At 37.0% G+C, this 16,543-nt stretch overlaps 1 protein-coding gene across 4 annotated transcripts in view; it reads right to left on the bottom strand.

Moving 5' to 3' along the window:
- Positions 1 to 7,040: 7,040 nt before the first annotated feature.
- PPP1R9A (protein phosphatase 1 regulatory subunit 9A) overlaps positions 7,041 to 16,543 on the bottom strand; it is an 85,423-nt gene continuing 75,920 nt past the window's right edge. For 2 of the 4 annotated variants that reach the window (XM_053468402.1, XM_053468403.1), the window contains exons 12-18: positions 14,599 to 14,637; positions 13,366 to 13,520; positions 11,460 to 11,498; positions 10,925 to 11,044; positions 8,887 to 8,910; positions 8,221 to 8,403; positions 7,041 to 7,484 (exon numbers count right to left, since the gene is read on the bottom strand). In XM_053468402.1, the coding sequence (XP_053324377.1) occupies positions 7,278 to 7,484; positions 8,221 to 8,403; positions 8,887 to 8,910; positions 10,925 to 11,044; positions 11,460 to 11,498; positions 13,366 to 13,520; positions 14,599 to 14,637 (767 nt within the window). In that variant the 3' untranslated portion in view covers positions 7,041 to 7,277. The remainder of the gene's footprint in view (positions 7,485 to 8,220; positions 8,404 to 8,886; positions 8,911 to 10,924; positions 11,045 to 11,459; positions 11,499 to 13,365; positions 13,521 to 14,598; positions 14,638 to 16,543) is intronic. The other 2 variants (XM_053468404.1, XM_053468405.1) reach the window with 2 other exon arrangements.

Below are 16,543 nucleotides of genomic sequence, written 5' to 3'. Positions count from 1 at the left end.
ATGAAAAAGATAGTTGAGTATTTTTTGATTAGGCTCCAGGTAGTAGGAATTTGTGGATGAAATGTCATTATTTTTAGAAACATCTGGTTGTAGTTGAGCTGGCTTTGGACAACTGCTGAAACATATGCTCAAGTTTCACTTATTAACAACTGACCTATGGGAAAGCTTTCTTTTTAATATTACAATACTAATTTTTCATTATTAATCATGAGAAGTGGGGACGTTTTCTAGCGCCGTAACAAAAAATGCAGAAGCACTAGCTTTGTTGGCTCAGGAGGGGGCAGGCCATTGACAGCTTATTTTGAGACATTGGTACGAATTAACAAATTTCATTAAAATACAATTTCTTACGAATCCAAATGCATGTCTACTTGTCTATTAACTTTTATGGACTTGTCTAAAATAGATAAGTTTATACTTTTCTCATTTAAAATTGGTTTTACTTTGTTGTACGTAGCTTTGGTTTATAGGGATTTAATACCCCAATCTTGCTCTTCTTCCTCTTCTTTAAGGTGGGCTTGTTTTAAATGCTTAGGGAGAAAACTACTAGTGCTAGCCCTAGATTCGTAAATTTGGAGCCACTGAAATAATCTCTTCCCGCCTCATACTATACCATAGCGCGTCCAAGGCTTCTGTCTGCTTGTGCTTAATCATGTGCAGAATAAACTAGAAATACTTTATTTTCCTTAGTGGGTAGCACCATACACCATAGGACCTCTGTTAATTGGATTATCAAAAGTCTTATCAGCAAAACAAATTGGCACTATTTGAACTCATATTCCTACTTTCTCTAAGGGTTGACATTGTTAAAGGACAATGTCTTAATACCCCTTTTTCATGTGGCTCAGTGTTGGTGTTTTGCTGCTGTTCTTTGACACGAAGATGATAGAAAACTGGTTCCTCTACCAGTTCTGGTACCTCAAATGGCCCATGTCAACTTCTGTATGGAGATAGCTCTTTATAAAGACTTTCCTAGTAACGGGACATAATGGAAGGCCACAGTGTGGGCTATGCTAATTCCAATGCTTGACAAAAAGCCCATCAGAAAAAGTGCTTGTAACTGCTAGGATATAATGTTTTAGAAAAAGATCGTTTTTGGATGTCAAACTTGAGATCTTTTTAAAGTTATTCTGGTTCTCTGCGCAGCACCAAAAGTATAAACGGAGGTATTACTAGTGTCTAAAGTGTCCAGAGCCATATTGTCCATATGGTAGATCTACACAGACCTGTGAGGGCATCACAAGAGGCAAAATAGGGAGATAACATGGTAGCGTTGCATAATTCACAAACATTTCTCTCAATCTACCTCTTTTCACATATACCAATCTAAGTTTTACTATGTGTCATACATTCCCTACCAACGCTCTGCTTACCCTCACAAAATGTGGCGTATGGATCAGCGCCGGAAATGTAAATGTCTATGGCCGCTTAGAACATAAGACTGTCTGTCATGTTTGTAGGAAACAAGTGTCATCGGGAAGAAATGTATTTCATTTTACTGTAATTTGTCCCAGAAAGAATACTTCAATTCACCATGGAAAATTAAACATTTGTTTGCATAAATTGAATTCAAACAGAAAGAAAAAAAACATATTCCGAGCAGAGAAAACAACATATTCCAAGCCTGTCTTCTTCGGGATTACAATTTATTGCATTCATTTTTCACAATTATAATACTCATTGGCAAGAGGTTTATTTACATTAACAAATGGTGTTTTATCACAGGCTTTTAGAGCGCAATCAATTGACAAACAGATGTTCTTGGTCTTAAATATTACAGATAAAAATGTAAACGATAAAAATGAGACAAGTCATATAAATCACATCACAATAACCAGGCACAAAATAAAGTAACATAAAACCCTAAAATATAATATTTATTTTCCCCTGTAAATTAAAGGACATTAAAATGTACTAAACTAAAGGTTTAGGTAACTGCACAAAATTTATAAAGTAATACGAAAATATCACGTGTCACAAATAAAAGGAAGCTCATTTTTTATTTGGGTTTTTAATGCTTGTAGCTCAGTTGGACATGGTGAAGCTGTTTATTTTGCAACAAGAAATCTTTACTATGAAGGTCAGTATGTTATATATGAAATTATTTTAAAGCTATATCTTATAAGCTTTTTGTTCTTTATTTCGTTCAAAAAACTTTGGGCCTGAGCGCATGACCTTAAGTAATTTTAAACGAGTTGAGTAACACATGGTTTGCTATTTAATGACCTGACTAAAATCAAATCCTCAAGTGTGTAAATAAGACCGCTAAAAATGCTACAATTAAAGATAATGGAAACTAGAAATTCTGTATAAGTGTGTGCTAGGAAAGAAGAGAGAGTAAAAAAAAAAAAACATAAAAGCTGCTTCTAACCCCAAGAGAGGAGGTACAATAGTAATATGTGGGGGTGAGCGCTGTTATGACTGTTGGACAGTTGAGATATAAGAACAATTAATTTAATATTCCATTTTATGGGCTGATTGGTACTTATCTGCTGTCACTTTCTCTGTTTCTAATTTAAAAAAACTACATTTCATAATAAAAAACATAAAAAAAAATTTTAAACATGAAATAGTGCTTATGTCTGGTGTTATAGATTGACACCAAGAAGTGGTGGTGTTAAGGACTTGATGCGTTTCATATACAAACACTTGAAGCAGCTCTGCCTCCCAGCGAGTATCTTCACTGATTCAGTCCCTGGCTCTGTGTTCCATGAGAAATATTACTCAGACTATTTAAAAAACAGACTCTTCACTATCACAGTCTACAACGAACGGATCTGGATTTTTTCCCATTCAACTCAAAAAAAAACTAATCACTAGAACCCATCCAAAACATCTGAGTATCCCGATGGGGCAACTACCCACCTACCAACTCAGATCACCCATTAACGTTTCTGATGGATCACTATCTCACCTAAAGCTATCATCTAACATAACATACTCTTATGTCGCTTTTTCCATCCCTTTCCCCAAATATTGTGATGACTGAAATACTTTTTCCTGTAATAACTTACTCCTCTGAAGAAGTCAGTATTAGCTAAATGCGTCAGGTCCTTCACAACACAACTTCTTGGTGTCAGTCTATATAACACCAGACATAAGCAACATATGTTTTAACAAACCTTGTATAACTTCCATTTTAAAATTGAATATTACATTTATTGTGCTTATATATCAACTGTTTTATTAGCGCTCATCCCAACACATTACTGAAGAGAATGGAAACATCTACACTTAAGTGATTCATTGGGGCTATAGAAAATTAGCACATGCTAAATAAACACAAATTATGCCTAGAGGTGTATAGACAGGTTGTAAGTCATTAGACAGATGTGTACAGGAGTCTAAATACACTATAATACTGATATTTTAACCTTTTCATTGACAGATTTGATCAGTTACCAGCATTCCAAGAGTTATCATTAAACTACTTGATTTTTTGCTGTGCCTCTGTGAAACCATCTCCTACCTAATAACATTATAACAAGTTGAGCAATAAAAAGGCCTATTGGCAATGCTGACACAGTAAAAAAACAAACAAACCTTTGTAAGGCTGCCACAGAATAAAAAAAATAGCTTATTAAAAACCCCTTGCAATGCTGGAATCTAGTTAGTTCATTTACTTATACAGAGGCCCTAGTTTTGAAGTTATTTAATTCATATTATTATATAATTGTATAGATCACTTACACATATTTAATTGCTACTCACACATGTATGCAAACAATTCTAACAAATATCGATGCGTAAGGTTTTAAAGGTTGTATTTGTCTTGTAGCAGTTTTAATTGGTATCAAGGGGATCTGGACATTTTTACTGCTAGGTTAGCTTAATTGAATCTAACTGTTTCGATGGGTTACTCACAATTGTCTGTCTGGAGGTTTGCTTTGATCTGCTTTGAAAAATGTTGATTTTGAATTGAAAATAGTGTCCCTTACTTGGAGTTTTGGGGTTCCGTGCGCTACATTTGTGGTTGAGTAGCTAGCGCTTATTATACTAGACTATATTAAAACATTATAGTGTTTTTTTTCTTTAGTCTTGGATTTTGGACAGGTCATTAAATAGGCTCCCTAAGGAATACTTTATTTTTGCTGTGTGTATAGTTTCATTTCTAAACGTCCTGTAGCATGAAATGAAAAAATGTGCAAAGCCCATCATGTGAAATAATATATATTTCTGACTATGTTCATTTAAAATGATTATTCTAAAGCAGTGCTATGTTAGGACAGTGGTATATCACTGAATATGCACATGAACATCTTAATATTAGTTTACACATATCAATAAATGTGACAAGGTAGGTATATCATAACCACGTGAGAGGACAAGTTGCACTATTTGGTAAGTAAAAAAATGGAATAGCAGAATCTCATTTCTTTCTTTAACAATCATTACAAAATACTTTTGTCTATTGATCTGTAGTAATAACCTCCTGTTGAATTGTATAATCCCCATAAAAAGTAATTAAATAAGCCCAAAGTAGCCATGTTCTACTTTTACTAACACCAGCATGAAAGTCAAAACTAAACATAATGACCCGTTAAATAAAATAAATAGATCAGCAAAACCCTGACAAACAAAGCATCTCTGTAGAGCATAACCACATACAGTACAATGTAAACATAATTCAAAGAAAATGTTTTTAAACTTTTATATACAAATCCAGTTTCTGTTAAGCACGTGTGATCCAGCTACTTATTAGCAGCAAAATATGGCTCTTGGTCTGTCTATTTTAGACCCAATAGGACTAGAGTGCCAATAGCTTATTGCAGGGTTTTTCAGGGGTTTCCATCTCTTATGATCAGCCCAATGGATCCCAGGTTAAACCGCAGATGTAGGGTCCCTGATATAAAAACGACATATACCCTATATCAAGTTCCCCTTTGGATCCTCAAGTCGGGTCCATAGACCTTGCAGTCTTTTGCTAGGATACCATTACCCCTATCATTTGGTAACAAGTGTATCTGTGGCCCCCTGAAAGCTACTGTCATGGAAAAGGTGGCCCGACACCATTGATCTGCAATTCCCATGAGACTTCCTTTGTGGCTGGCTGAGCGTTATGTGAGGTGCAATCCAGTAAAAGCAATAGATCTGTATTTCACTAGAGCAACAGACAACAACTCCAGCGTCTGTGTACTGCAACAACTGGATTTCCATGATTAGAGCAGTAATGTACAGCAGTTTGAGAGGGTCAGAGGTGACCTATGATTTATGTTATCCACTGGCCAAGAAGCTCCAAGAATCAGAGCTGATTACTGGGCCTCAAGGACGGAGTTTGATCTCAGGCTGGTTGAAAACATTGGTTGTGCTGTTTCCAACACAGGTTCTGCCTTCTACACCTCTTCATGTCTATTGTTGGCTAGCTTCATTCCACCTATGCTTGGCCACATCTATCTACGTTGGGAAGAGTATGTATGTAGCCAATCATGGATGGGATGGAGCTTGTCAACTCCATTCTCCAAGGGAGAGGGAGACCTCTGGATACCAGTACAGGGAAGTTCCCAGGTATGATCCACTGGCATAAGAGAGGTTAAATTGTGCAGAATATTGAAATAATCTATCGGCTCAGATGGACAATACCCTGCATGACATGCAATTAAGACCTGCACAAACCGGTTTCATTCCTTACTCTTTACATAAAAGAACACTAAAACCATTTTGTAGAAAGAATACAAGAATTCACATTTCCCATGTTATTGCCAATAAACTGAAACCAATTCATTACTCATGATGAAAAATACTCCTTCCAGAAGATTCTTCATCACTTAAGGTCATATGTATCGTATGCAAACATCCATCAACTTAAACCCATTAAATAGTTTAACAAATTTTGGGTATGCTAATGAGTAACTGATGATATACAAGGGTTAGCACTGCCACAAAAGGGTTAAGATGTTCCTATGAGAGTTCTTGCAGATTCTTGTGTCTGTTCTATATTTTTTACATATATTTTATTAATTGATTAATAGAGTTAATTAGCGCTTTTCAGTTTCCAGTATGATAAAGGGCAGGAACAATAAGTGCTGTCATATAGTAAGTATAGTAGTTTACAGACCTTTTGATTGAGGCACAATATACACAAATACATTAGAAAAAAAACAGTCCCTGACTCGTGGAGCTTACAATCTAAGTAGGTACCAATTTTGTCTACATACGCCCTTCTTGAGCTGATAGTTTCCATCAAAGGGGAAGAGAAAATTAATAAGGAGTAAAAGTAATGCAAATGAGATAGAAACTTGGACCTGTGTGTATGTTGCATATGACTATGTCAGTGGGTTTCCCACATTTTTGTCCGCAGTAGAGGCGTAATGAAGAGCTGTAGTCCTATAAAGTGCTCTAAACCAGCATTACAAACATACCCATGTAATGCTTTTCTAATATGTTGGTTATTAATACTTTTGAAACATAGGCGAAATATTCAAATTAAGTACAAATAAAATATATAGCCACTGAAAAGAATATCTTTAAATGATGCTACAATACTCTAGTGCATATCCATCCCAAACCTAAGTTAATAATTATGGAGCAACAGTGTTAAAATTGTATATGAAAGTATATGACTTGAGCATTGTTCACGTGTTCTCCAAGTTGTAGGGAGGGATTCTTCTTGTTTTCTTGTGAAAAGTCAAGCTAAATAGGAACTAAAGTCATTTACTGTGCTATGCAACCATTCCAAGTCAGCTTTAAGCAAGCCAAGAATTCTAAGAATTGCATTTCACAGTTGATGGAAGTTATCTATTAAGTATAGTGTCTCATGGTGTCACATGCAGTCATTTAATTAGGTTTGTCTGAAAGTAGTTTGACTGTTGCAAGACATATCGCTTTAAACTGACGGAGAAGCGAGTGAAGCATTGCGACTGTCCGGTGTCACAGGACAGCAGAATCGCTCCATGTGTCCTCAGACCTGGGAAGGAGATAAAGCCAACCAGCTGTAAGGAGAGCCGTGTGCCAGCCTTAATTGTCTATAGGTTTCCAATAAATCATTACTGACTGTTTTTTCACCCTTGGCGTCTGCCCATGTAACCAAACACTACTGTATAAGCTATCAAGACTTGTTTGCACAGCACGCGGCACTGAACCAAAGAATCTTATGAAATCATAACAGCAATTTAATCCCTTTTGGCTAACAAAAAATGATCATTTTAGAAAATAATGTCTTTCAAATAGAATCTTCCATATCCGATGCCAGTATTTCACCATAAATATTTCTGTACATATTGTAGAACACATGGAGATTCTGTTGTCTAAATGTCTTAGCCACATTTGTGGGTTACTGTTCACGGCTCTTTTGGGTCTCTGATGTCATCTGAGGACGTTCTTTCGTGCTTTGCATTGTGCTGCTGTTGTTCCTGCTCTTTCTTTCTAAGTCTTTCTCTTTGCTTCTCCATTTTTTCTTGGTTTTTCTGAACTTTCTCCATTGACAATTTCATGTCTTTGATCTTCTTTTTAATAACTGTTCTTTCTTGAGAATTGATACCTAAAGCCTAAGGAAATGCAGGATTAGTCAGCATTCTACGCACGGTACACTAAGAAAATGTCATTATCTAATGCAAGATGTGCAAAACTAAACCCAATCCATCTGCCGGCGAATCTGCCAATTTTTTTTTAAATTATTTATTTATTTATTATTGAATAATTCAGAATCATACTTCATCAGCTTTTTTGTTAATCATTGAAGCAAGGTTTATAGATACAAACTGGAGCCATTGCAGATAATAAGATAATTTAAAGGCAACAAGTACATGATACATAGAAACAATGATGTTATTAACTTAATTAGCATGAATTTGCAAAAAAGAAATCATGTTTTGCTGTGGGCTTTCAGACAAAGTTACGAATGTTTCACATTAGCTTGTATTAGGTTTTGTATTTTTTCAATTTGGTTTTATGTTAGATTTGGACATTAAATACATAAATTAATAAAATAAATAATTTTTGGTACCATTTTCAGTAAAAAAAAACTCAAACCTTTTTGGGTGCACCAAAAAAGCCCATTGATGTGTTGAGTTATATTTGACATCATGAAATAATTATATGGGCCCATTATCTACCTCTGGCTACAGATTTCAAAATATCTTCTAAAATTAATATATTGAATGATTAAAGACTTGTTCGTTTAGGTGTGGTAAGGTGGTACAATTAATCTACAATGAAAAGTTTTAATAACTGATGTAATTAAGAACTCTGGAACGCGGAGCAATCTAATCTTTTTTTTGTTACCTTAAGTTTTGTGCCATCCATCTGAAGAAGCTGTTCACCATTAATATTTTGGGCTGTAAATACCGGAACACAGTGTTCAAGGTTCACGTTCCTTAGCCAATCAACCACCTGTTGTGTGGTCCATTCCAGAACTCTATGGCTTTGCCAATGGTTATGCTTGGGTGACTGGCCTTCATCAAGAATCTGAGGAGAAACATATCTATGGTTATTTAAATCCTTAACCATACATTTATGTTGTAGTTTAGTTATTTTATGGGTTTCACTGCAGAAACTATAGGCATTACAGAGTTGAAGAGGAAGGATCCTAGACATTAAAGGGAGGTAAAAGGAACCTAAACTTTTAAGGGCATTCACTGGAACTGTCCCAGCCACTCAATGGGAGGAAGAGGAAAAAATGTACAGATCCAGAGGAATACACATTATAAATGAAGGAATGGAAAGGAGATATATTTCATATGGGTGGGTTAGAACATTCATATGATATAAATACATGCAGGAGGAAGGAAAGCCATAAATGGTGACAGGGCAATTAATTAGGTGCCTACAGTAGCGGGTGGAAAGCAAAAAGGAAGCAAGCAGAACTGTTTTGTCTACACAGGTGTCAGCATAGAAGAAGTGGACAAGAAAGAGTGGAACAAATCCACGGTAGATGAAGTGGGGACTCACCTCATCATCTATCATGTCCAGGCTCTGAGTACCGCACATTGAGGAAACGGAAGAGAAATTTTGAAAAAGCCATTTTAGACAAGTAAAATTTCTCAGGCTTACGGGAGACACTCGGTAATACGTTCATTCACATTTAAGGTAATTACACATTTAAGGTAATTACACATGCGTGGAACAACAAAATTCATAAGTACTTCACGGGTGTTTTAAGAAGAAGCATTCAACATATAAAATATAACATATACAATTATCTCTATATTCCTTGCTCACTGGTCTTGATGCTTAGCAGATCACTCCTCTACAATCAATTTCCAAGCTACCAGAATAATCTTTTTTTTTTCTTCCAGAACATTGCTCATCTTTATAACTACTACCTTAGTTTAATATAAAACAGATTATCATCTCCAAAATCTTCCTTCATTCCTTCAAAGCTCTTGAACTATATTTCATCCCTGATATCACATCATAAAGCTGCATACCTTCCTTCAAACTTAAAGCAAGATTTTTTTCTTAAGAAATATTTTAGAACGTATATATATAAATAACTTTATGCCCTGTGTAATTGTCTCTCCCGAGAAAAGATTATGTGGATGAATGAGATGAATGATAGATTAAGACTTTCATATAAAGTATATGATATGAATATTTAATTATATTAAAAAATGTATAATTTGATGTATGTTTTAAATTGAAGTATGCAAATATGCAATTATGATAAATGTATGAACAGTAAATGTTATATTTGCTTAATTACTAAATAAAATATTATAAATATAATAGAAATATTTTAGAACCTTTATATGACTAAAACGTTTATATCACTAAAAAAGACACTGTTTAAAAACATTAAGTGAAATTGAATTGTGAAGTTTTACAAAGAATGTGAGTGTCCTCTTCTTGACTGACAATTGTTAGAAACCTATGACTATTATTACAATAGGTGATCATTAACCTCACCTTGGTTATAACTCCTGTGGACTTGGCTACTGAACTGAAAAACAAACAGCCTACTGAACTTAACAGACACTGTGCTTGGCAGGGCTCGGCCGTCTACAAATAGTGAATTTGCTGAACTGCAATCAGCCCAAGATCAGCAAAATTAGCAAGGTCCTTATGTACTCTGGTGACTGCGGAATATGTCAATGATAAAAGTATAATCAGCTTGAATTTAGACAAATTTTAACTATGTTACCCAATCAGGGGCGTAACTAGAAACCTCAGGGCCCCGGTGCGAGAATCTGTTAAGGGGCCCCCCCACCCCCAAACCATCTATCCCTTTCTCACGATCTACCCTCTCCCTCCCTACCCCCCCTTCTCACGATCTACCCACTCCCTCCCTACCCCCCTTTCTCACGATCTACCCACTCCCTCCCTACCCCCCCTTCTCACGATCTACCCACTCCCTCCCTACCCCCCTTCTCACGATCTACCCACTCCCTCCCTACCCCCCCTTCTCACGATCTACCCACTCCCTCCCTACCCCCCCTTCTCACGATCTACCCACTCCCTCCCTACCCCCCCTTCTCACGATCTACCCACTCCCTCCCTACCCCCCTTCTCACGATCTACCCACTCCCTCCCTACCCCCCCTTCTCACGATCTACCCACTCCCTCCCTACCCCCCTTCTCACGATCTACCACCTCCCTCCCTACCCCCCTTTGTAGGTCATTTACCGTCGCCGCACCCGAGACAAACACCTCACGCTCCCAACACTGCACTCTGGGCAGTGCTGAGGCAGGCGGCAGCGGCGGCGGCGGCAGCAGCGGGGAGCAGAGGCATCCTGGATTTCTGTCAGTCAGGGGGGCCCAAGAGTTGCCGAGTGGTCGTTTTCAGTAACCGCTCGGCACCCCTTTGGCCCCCCTGACTGGCAGAACTCCAGGGCCCGGTCACAGTCGCGACCCCTGCGACCCCGGTAGTTCCGCCACTGTACCCAATACTTCAGACACTTAACGGGAGAAGAGAAAGAAAAATATCAGTGACCCTGTCTTATGACACAGTAAAGAATAGCACACACAATTAAAAAAAACAAGCTCATACCTCATCCGAAGACAGCGCCAAAGAATGAGAACGTTCTGCTCTTTTTGATTCGGCAATAAGGCCGCTTAGCTCAGCTGAGCTGGCACTGCTGCCACTGAAGTCATCGCTCAATGTGAAGTTCTGCAAATAAGATCAGAAACATTTCTAGAAAGAAATCAAATATATCTCCATCGTAGTCTTTACTAATCATATATAAAAAGGAAAAAAAATACATGTAGAAAGAATGGAGGGGATCATAAAACTTTTAATGATCAGCTGATTTTATAGTGGACAAGCCAGTAAAACTAGTTTAAGTTACGCAACAGAGTGTACATTTTTTTACACATTATCAAACAGCATTCAGTCCTTATGACATATTACAATGCAAATTCTAGTTTTCATGTATCCGCAAGCATTTGAATAATATAACATCTTAAAAATGTAATTGTGTACCTCCAAGAAAAAGTAAGGATATACAGACTTATGCATGCAAGTTAATATGTATTCAATATTAATATGTTAATAAATATATTTATATATAAACAAAATACTGTACCAAGCGACATGAATAACGATTTATTGGTGGCCAATAACGCTGTTAGAAAAAAAACAGCAAACAGATGAAATGAGTTAGACAAGAATGAATGTTATGACATTAAAGTGAAAATCAGCGAGACAAGGGCATGCAGTAAGAGACGTTCGAGCACCATCACAAAGGCTTTAATATACGTGTGTTCAGAACTACAGAATCAGGGGCAGTAACGCTTTCTTGGGAGCGACACGTATGGATTATTTAAAAGCTTTAGAATGATTTGAATACTTTTCAAGGTTAGTGTGGAACACTCAGATGTACATTTTTGCTAAATCATAAAACTGGAGTAGCAAGAAGGAGGTTGCAGGAAACCGGATACAGGGGGATTAAGATTTTGTTAAAGGAGTGTGGAGGCCATGACACAATCTCACAAATTATGTATAATATAGGCTGTTTGACTAGTGGCCACGAGCAGGATAAGCAGCAGTGGAGGGCTGGCCCAGGGGGAAATTGAGTTGGACCGGCCCTCTCGCAGAAGTGAGAACATGGAGTACGTCATGCTGGCAAATCCAGCAAGTTCCCAAATGTAGGCTTTGCAATTAGGCATATATAGGAGCTGGATATATGAGCTCAGTCTTATCAACGAGTTTAGTTTGGAAGAATCTATGTAGAACACCCAATCTCTCCCAGAAACATCACACACATTTAAGCTTTGCGTGACATAATTCCACAATAAAACACATTATCATAATATCAACCTGTGCGTAAAATGATATTGGTTGCACACTTGGTATATACTCTTTTGTATTTAATAGCCCCCCCCTTTTTTTTTTTACTAAGTGTATACTGTTCCCTCAGACTTGGGTCTTTTTTCACATTTTTACCATGTTTGCTAGACGCAGGATATGCGTGATAGGCAGGATACGCATAGCTGTTATGTTTTGCATATCCAGCCGGCGGTCACATATGCATGCAGTAGAACCCAATCTGGGACTTTCTCATGGTGGTCTGAAAAGCTGCTGATCAGTCACCGACCAATTAGTAGTATCTTTGCCCCAAGGTTAGATCCTCACATTTAGTGTAAGGTGAAGACTTCAGACGGATTTTATCGCAATGTACCATGCCATCATGGCCACGGTATGTCATGAACGAAGGGGCAGTTACTGGACATTTATTTCAACAAAGGCCTACAAACTTCCAAAGTAAAAAAAAAATTCGTATTTTTTTAAAATAAAAATGTAATTAAATAAAAATGTAATTATGATCTTTTATTTATATAGCGCCAACAATTTACGCTGCTTACAGTACAGTATATTCAGTGGGTCTGACAAAACTAAAACTGGCAGACTAAGTTATTCAGTGTCTTTTAAAAGAAAATTAAAAAAATGCTGGGATGCCAAAAGGTTGTGGCCTCCAGCCCTCAAGGCCTGGAGTTGAACACCACTACATTAAAGGTGAGAAGGTCTCATAGATTTAACTATGCATTATACAAGGCCAACCTGGCCTTTTTTGCTGGAGAAACTCACATGGGTAAGTCCCTTATAACACACAGGGAAAAGTTTCACCTCAGCAAAAGTCACCTGCAAACTATCAGTTTATTATAAGCCCATTAAATGAGAAATCCAGACTCTATTTAATGATGGAGTGATGTAATGCGATGTATGAGATTTTATGGGGAGGGAATCACCATAAACCTATATAGCATTCAGGCTCCAGTTGATAACGTTGTGTAACTACACATGAAGGTACGTGGGAAAGAACGCACGTTCGCAAAACCAAAGTGAATGTGGTACTACTACTGTTTTAAATGTTTTGAACCTTGCAAATATTTTCAGTGGTATCTTGAAGCTTTTAATATGGTTGACTGAAGACAAGAGACAACATGACACAAAATATGGCCCAGACTGCAGTAAGTCATGGATGAACATACCTTCCGTTCAATGCTGTCTTCACCATCAGTAGAACTAATGCTATCACACAATCTTGATCGAGACGGTTTCTGACGTTTGCTCTTCACGATGAGTTGAGCCCTTGTTTTGAGGGCTTTGGAGTCCAACCTTTCTGTTTCCGGAACTTCATTAAAATCTGGAAAGTAAATCGCTTTTCATAAGGGCCCAAGTTTAAAACAACATGGACAGAGAAGTGTGAACCACGCAAGAATTCAGCCACAGACGCATGATTTTTTTCTTAAACAATCTGTATGTATTTAGCACCTGCAACAATGGGATACTAGATATTATTCTAATTCTAAAATGTAATTCTGCGGGTGTTTTGTTAGAATTATCCCAATTATATAAAATACAAACAAAAATGTAATAGAATCATATATACATCAATTTTATATCAGTCAAAACACCATGGATATAGTCTGCTTTAAATACGGCTTCTAGTCAGATTGTTAGTAGGTTCTCCAATAACTAATACAATTGATGGAACTTCTTTTAAGTACATGCGGTAAAATGAGCATTCCTGTACCCTAATCGGTGTGCTTGCTAAGGTTTCTTAAGGTGCATGTGCCATTCCTGTTCTATCCAACCTGGAGATTTAAGTGTTCCACCCTAGACGTTGCATTTGCACCCTTGGCATAGTCAGGTCATTTCATGGAAATTTCTTGTAAACCTCCACTGATCCATCAATGAACACTGTATCGGAATCCAACTATCGGGAAGTCGTAATTCACTTCTTCAACTCTACCTACATTGTTTTAGCAGACTGCATATAATCCTGTAGCACCAGACATTGTATCTACAGTGCGTCTTCTCTATAACACTATTACCACAAATATCTTAAGGCAAGACACACGTTTATAATATTTGGCAGCAGAATAATGGTAGCTTTCACATAAAACAGTTTCAGAGCAGTACCACCAGCTGCCCCAAGGAGATTCCTTGACAAGCGGGTCCCTCTCTTGTAGGACTTGTCATATCCCAGCACTCCACTTCAGAAGAGATACTACATAGTAGTGCTGGTTATATATATATATATATATATATATACACACACAGTATTTTATCAAGAGTTATTTTTTTTAAATTCTTACATTTAACAGTGTGCATTTTGGTCATTAATTGGAAAATGACAAATTACAGCAACTTATCCATAAACCATCACCCAATTCAGTGAAACAGTATCATGTAACCATACATATTCAGTTTTGACTTACCAAATACATCATCGGTATCTCCTCCCTTCACTGCTCCTTCTGAAAATGTGTACAAAATTTCCAGTTAACCACTAGTTAATAGTGTTAGTAAACGCAGTACCATTAAAATACAGTAAAATATTAGCAAAGCTGAGTTAATTATGCATGAGATAAAGCTGTTAATTAGTGGAAGACAGGGGAGGAAAAAGTCTGTGTATCATACATTCTCCATATTATTACCAGTCTAACAGTCCTTACCTGCATACATATACAAAGATTTTAATGCTATACAAGAAAGCAAAGGGAAATCATACCAAACACAATTTAATTACAGCAGTTTGCGGATTAAGAAAACCCCAGACCTTCTAGGTCACCAGTAACAAGTGCTCTCGGTCACTTTGGTCTTGGAAGTTTATTCACCAAAGCGTAAGCGGGTAGATGAGTTTTGGTAAAATGAATTTAATAAATCCACCAGTTTCAATACATAAAGCATAGGATAGAAGTTTATTTCAAAAGGAGGAGGCCATAAATCTATGGGGTCAGAGAATTACATGTAATATACTAAAGTTTTACTTTACAGAGAGGGTGGTCGATAACTTGAACAGCCTCCCATCAGAGGTTGTAGAGGCTAATACATTGAGGGAATTTAAACATGCATGAGATAAGCATAAAGCTATCCTGAATCAGACAAGACCAAGGACTTATTCAGATCAGAGTCTTTATATTAGGAACAATGGGCAGACTAGATGGACGAGTGGTTCTTATCTGCCATGAAATGTATGGGCTGGCCTTTCACATATACGTTATTCAGCTGGGTCTATTCATTGTCAGAAATGAGCCAACCCCTAATAAGGTTCTGCTGTTTGTCTAGCCCCATATAACATATAGTTAAATCAGTGTGATTTCCCAATAGTCTCTTTACATAATGATTTATGTATTATAGAGAAACTGTCCAGTGTACATAATGGCCTACAAATTCTATGGTGCACAGAATAACAATAATCCTTTGGAGGCCTCTTATTAGCAACCACCATTCCTCTGTTCCAATGGCATATTGAGTACGCTAATCCAAGTTGATAATTTTAGAAGGCTAATTGATCATTAGAAAACCCTTTCCAATTAAGGGGTATTTTGCTGTAATTTACTGTGTGTGCTTAGAGTGACTCTTAGAGTTCCAACGTTGTTAACTAAAACTGGTAGGTTTTTAGCCATTAACAGTGTTGAATAGTTTAAAAAGAGTGTCCGTTTCAATGAGTTTGTTGTTTTTGATATGTGCATTGATGATTTTTTTCCAAAATGATAAAATAAGTCTTTAAGCTGGTGAGGGAAAATAGTTTAGGGCAAACTACAGCCCAGAATCTTCTAAGAAGCAGTAGTAGTGGAGAATGTGTGCAACATGAGGCTCAACTAACGTGTCTGGAAAGTATTCCAAGAAAACACAATGGAAGATATTCTTTGGTATATGATGCTTTAAAGATTAGTCTCTAAGAGTGAGTAGAACCCTGTAGAGGTTGAGTAATTATAATTGTAATACTGGTTAATTATAACTGATGTTGCAAAATGCAATAGTTATCAAATCCCTCATTGTTAAAACATGGAACGTAAAAATTATTATTAAGGAAATGTTTATTTGAAATCAAATAACGCCAAGGGACTTCAGAAGAATAGGTAATCCAACACTGGAGATAAAGAAATATCAATGCAAATTACCAAATTCATAGAATTTTGCCATGAAAATGATCGTTGGGTTAAATATGATGATGTGAATAAAATGTATTGCTGGCAAAAGTGGCCTTCACCAGTGACAGGTGGAATTGTGTCAAGCATTCAGTAGATATGGCCCGGCAAAGAACAAAGATGTCCAGTTCTGTGAGTAATAATCCAACCAGTAGCCGACTGTGGCACAAATAATCAAACTCATACTCATGAAGAAAATGTCACCAGTCTTAATGAGTATGACCTGGAA

The sequence above is a fragment of the Spea bombifrons genome, chromosome 5 (genome assembly GCF_027358695.1).
Source record: "Spea bombifrons isolate aSpeBom1 chromosome 5, aSpeBom1.2.pri, whole genome shotgun sequence".
In the NCBI taxonomy this organism is placed as follows: Eukaryota; Metazoa; Chordata; class Amphibia; order Anura; family Pelobatidae; genus Spea; species Spea bombifrons.
The sequence above is the reverse complement of the archived record's forward strand: the minus strand, read 5'-3'. Positions and strand labels throughout refer to the sequence as shown.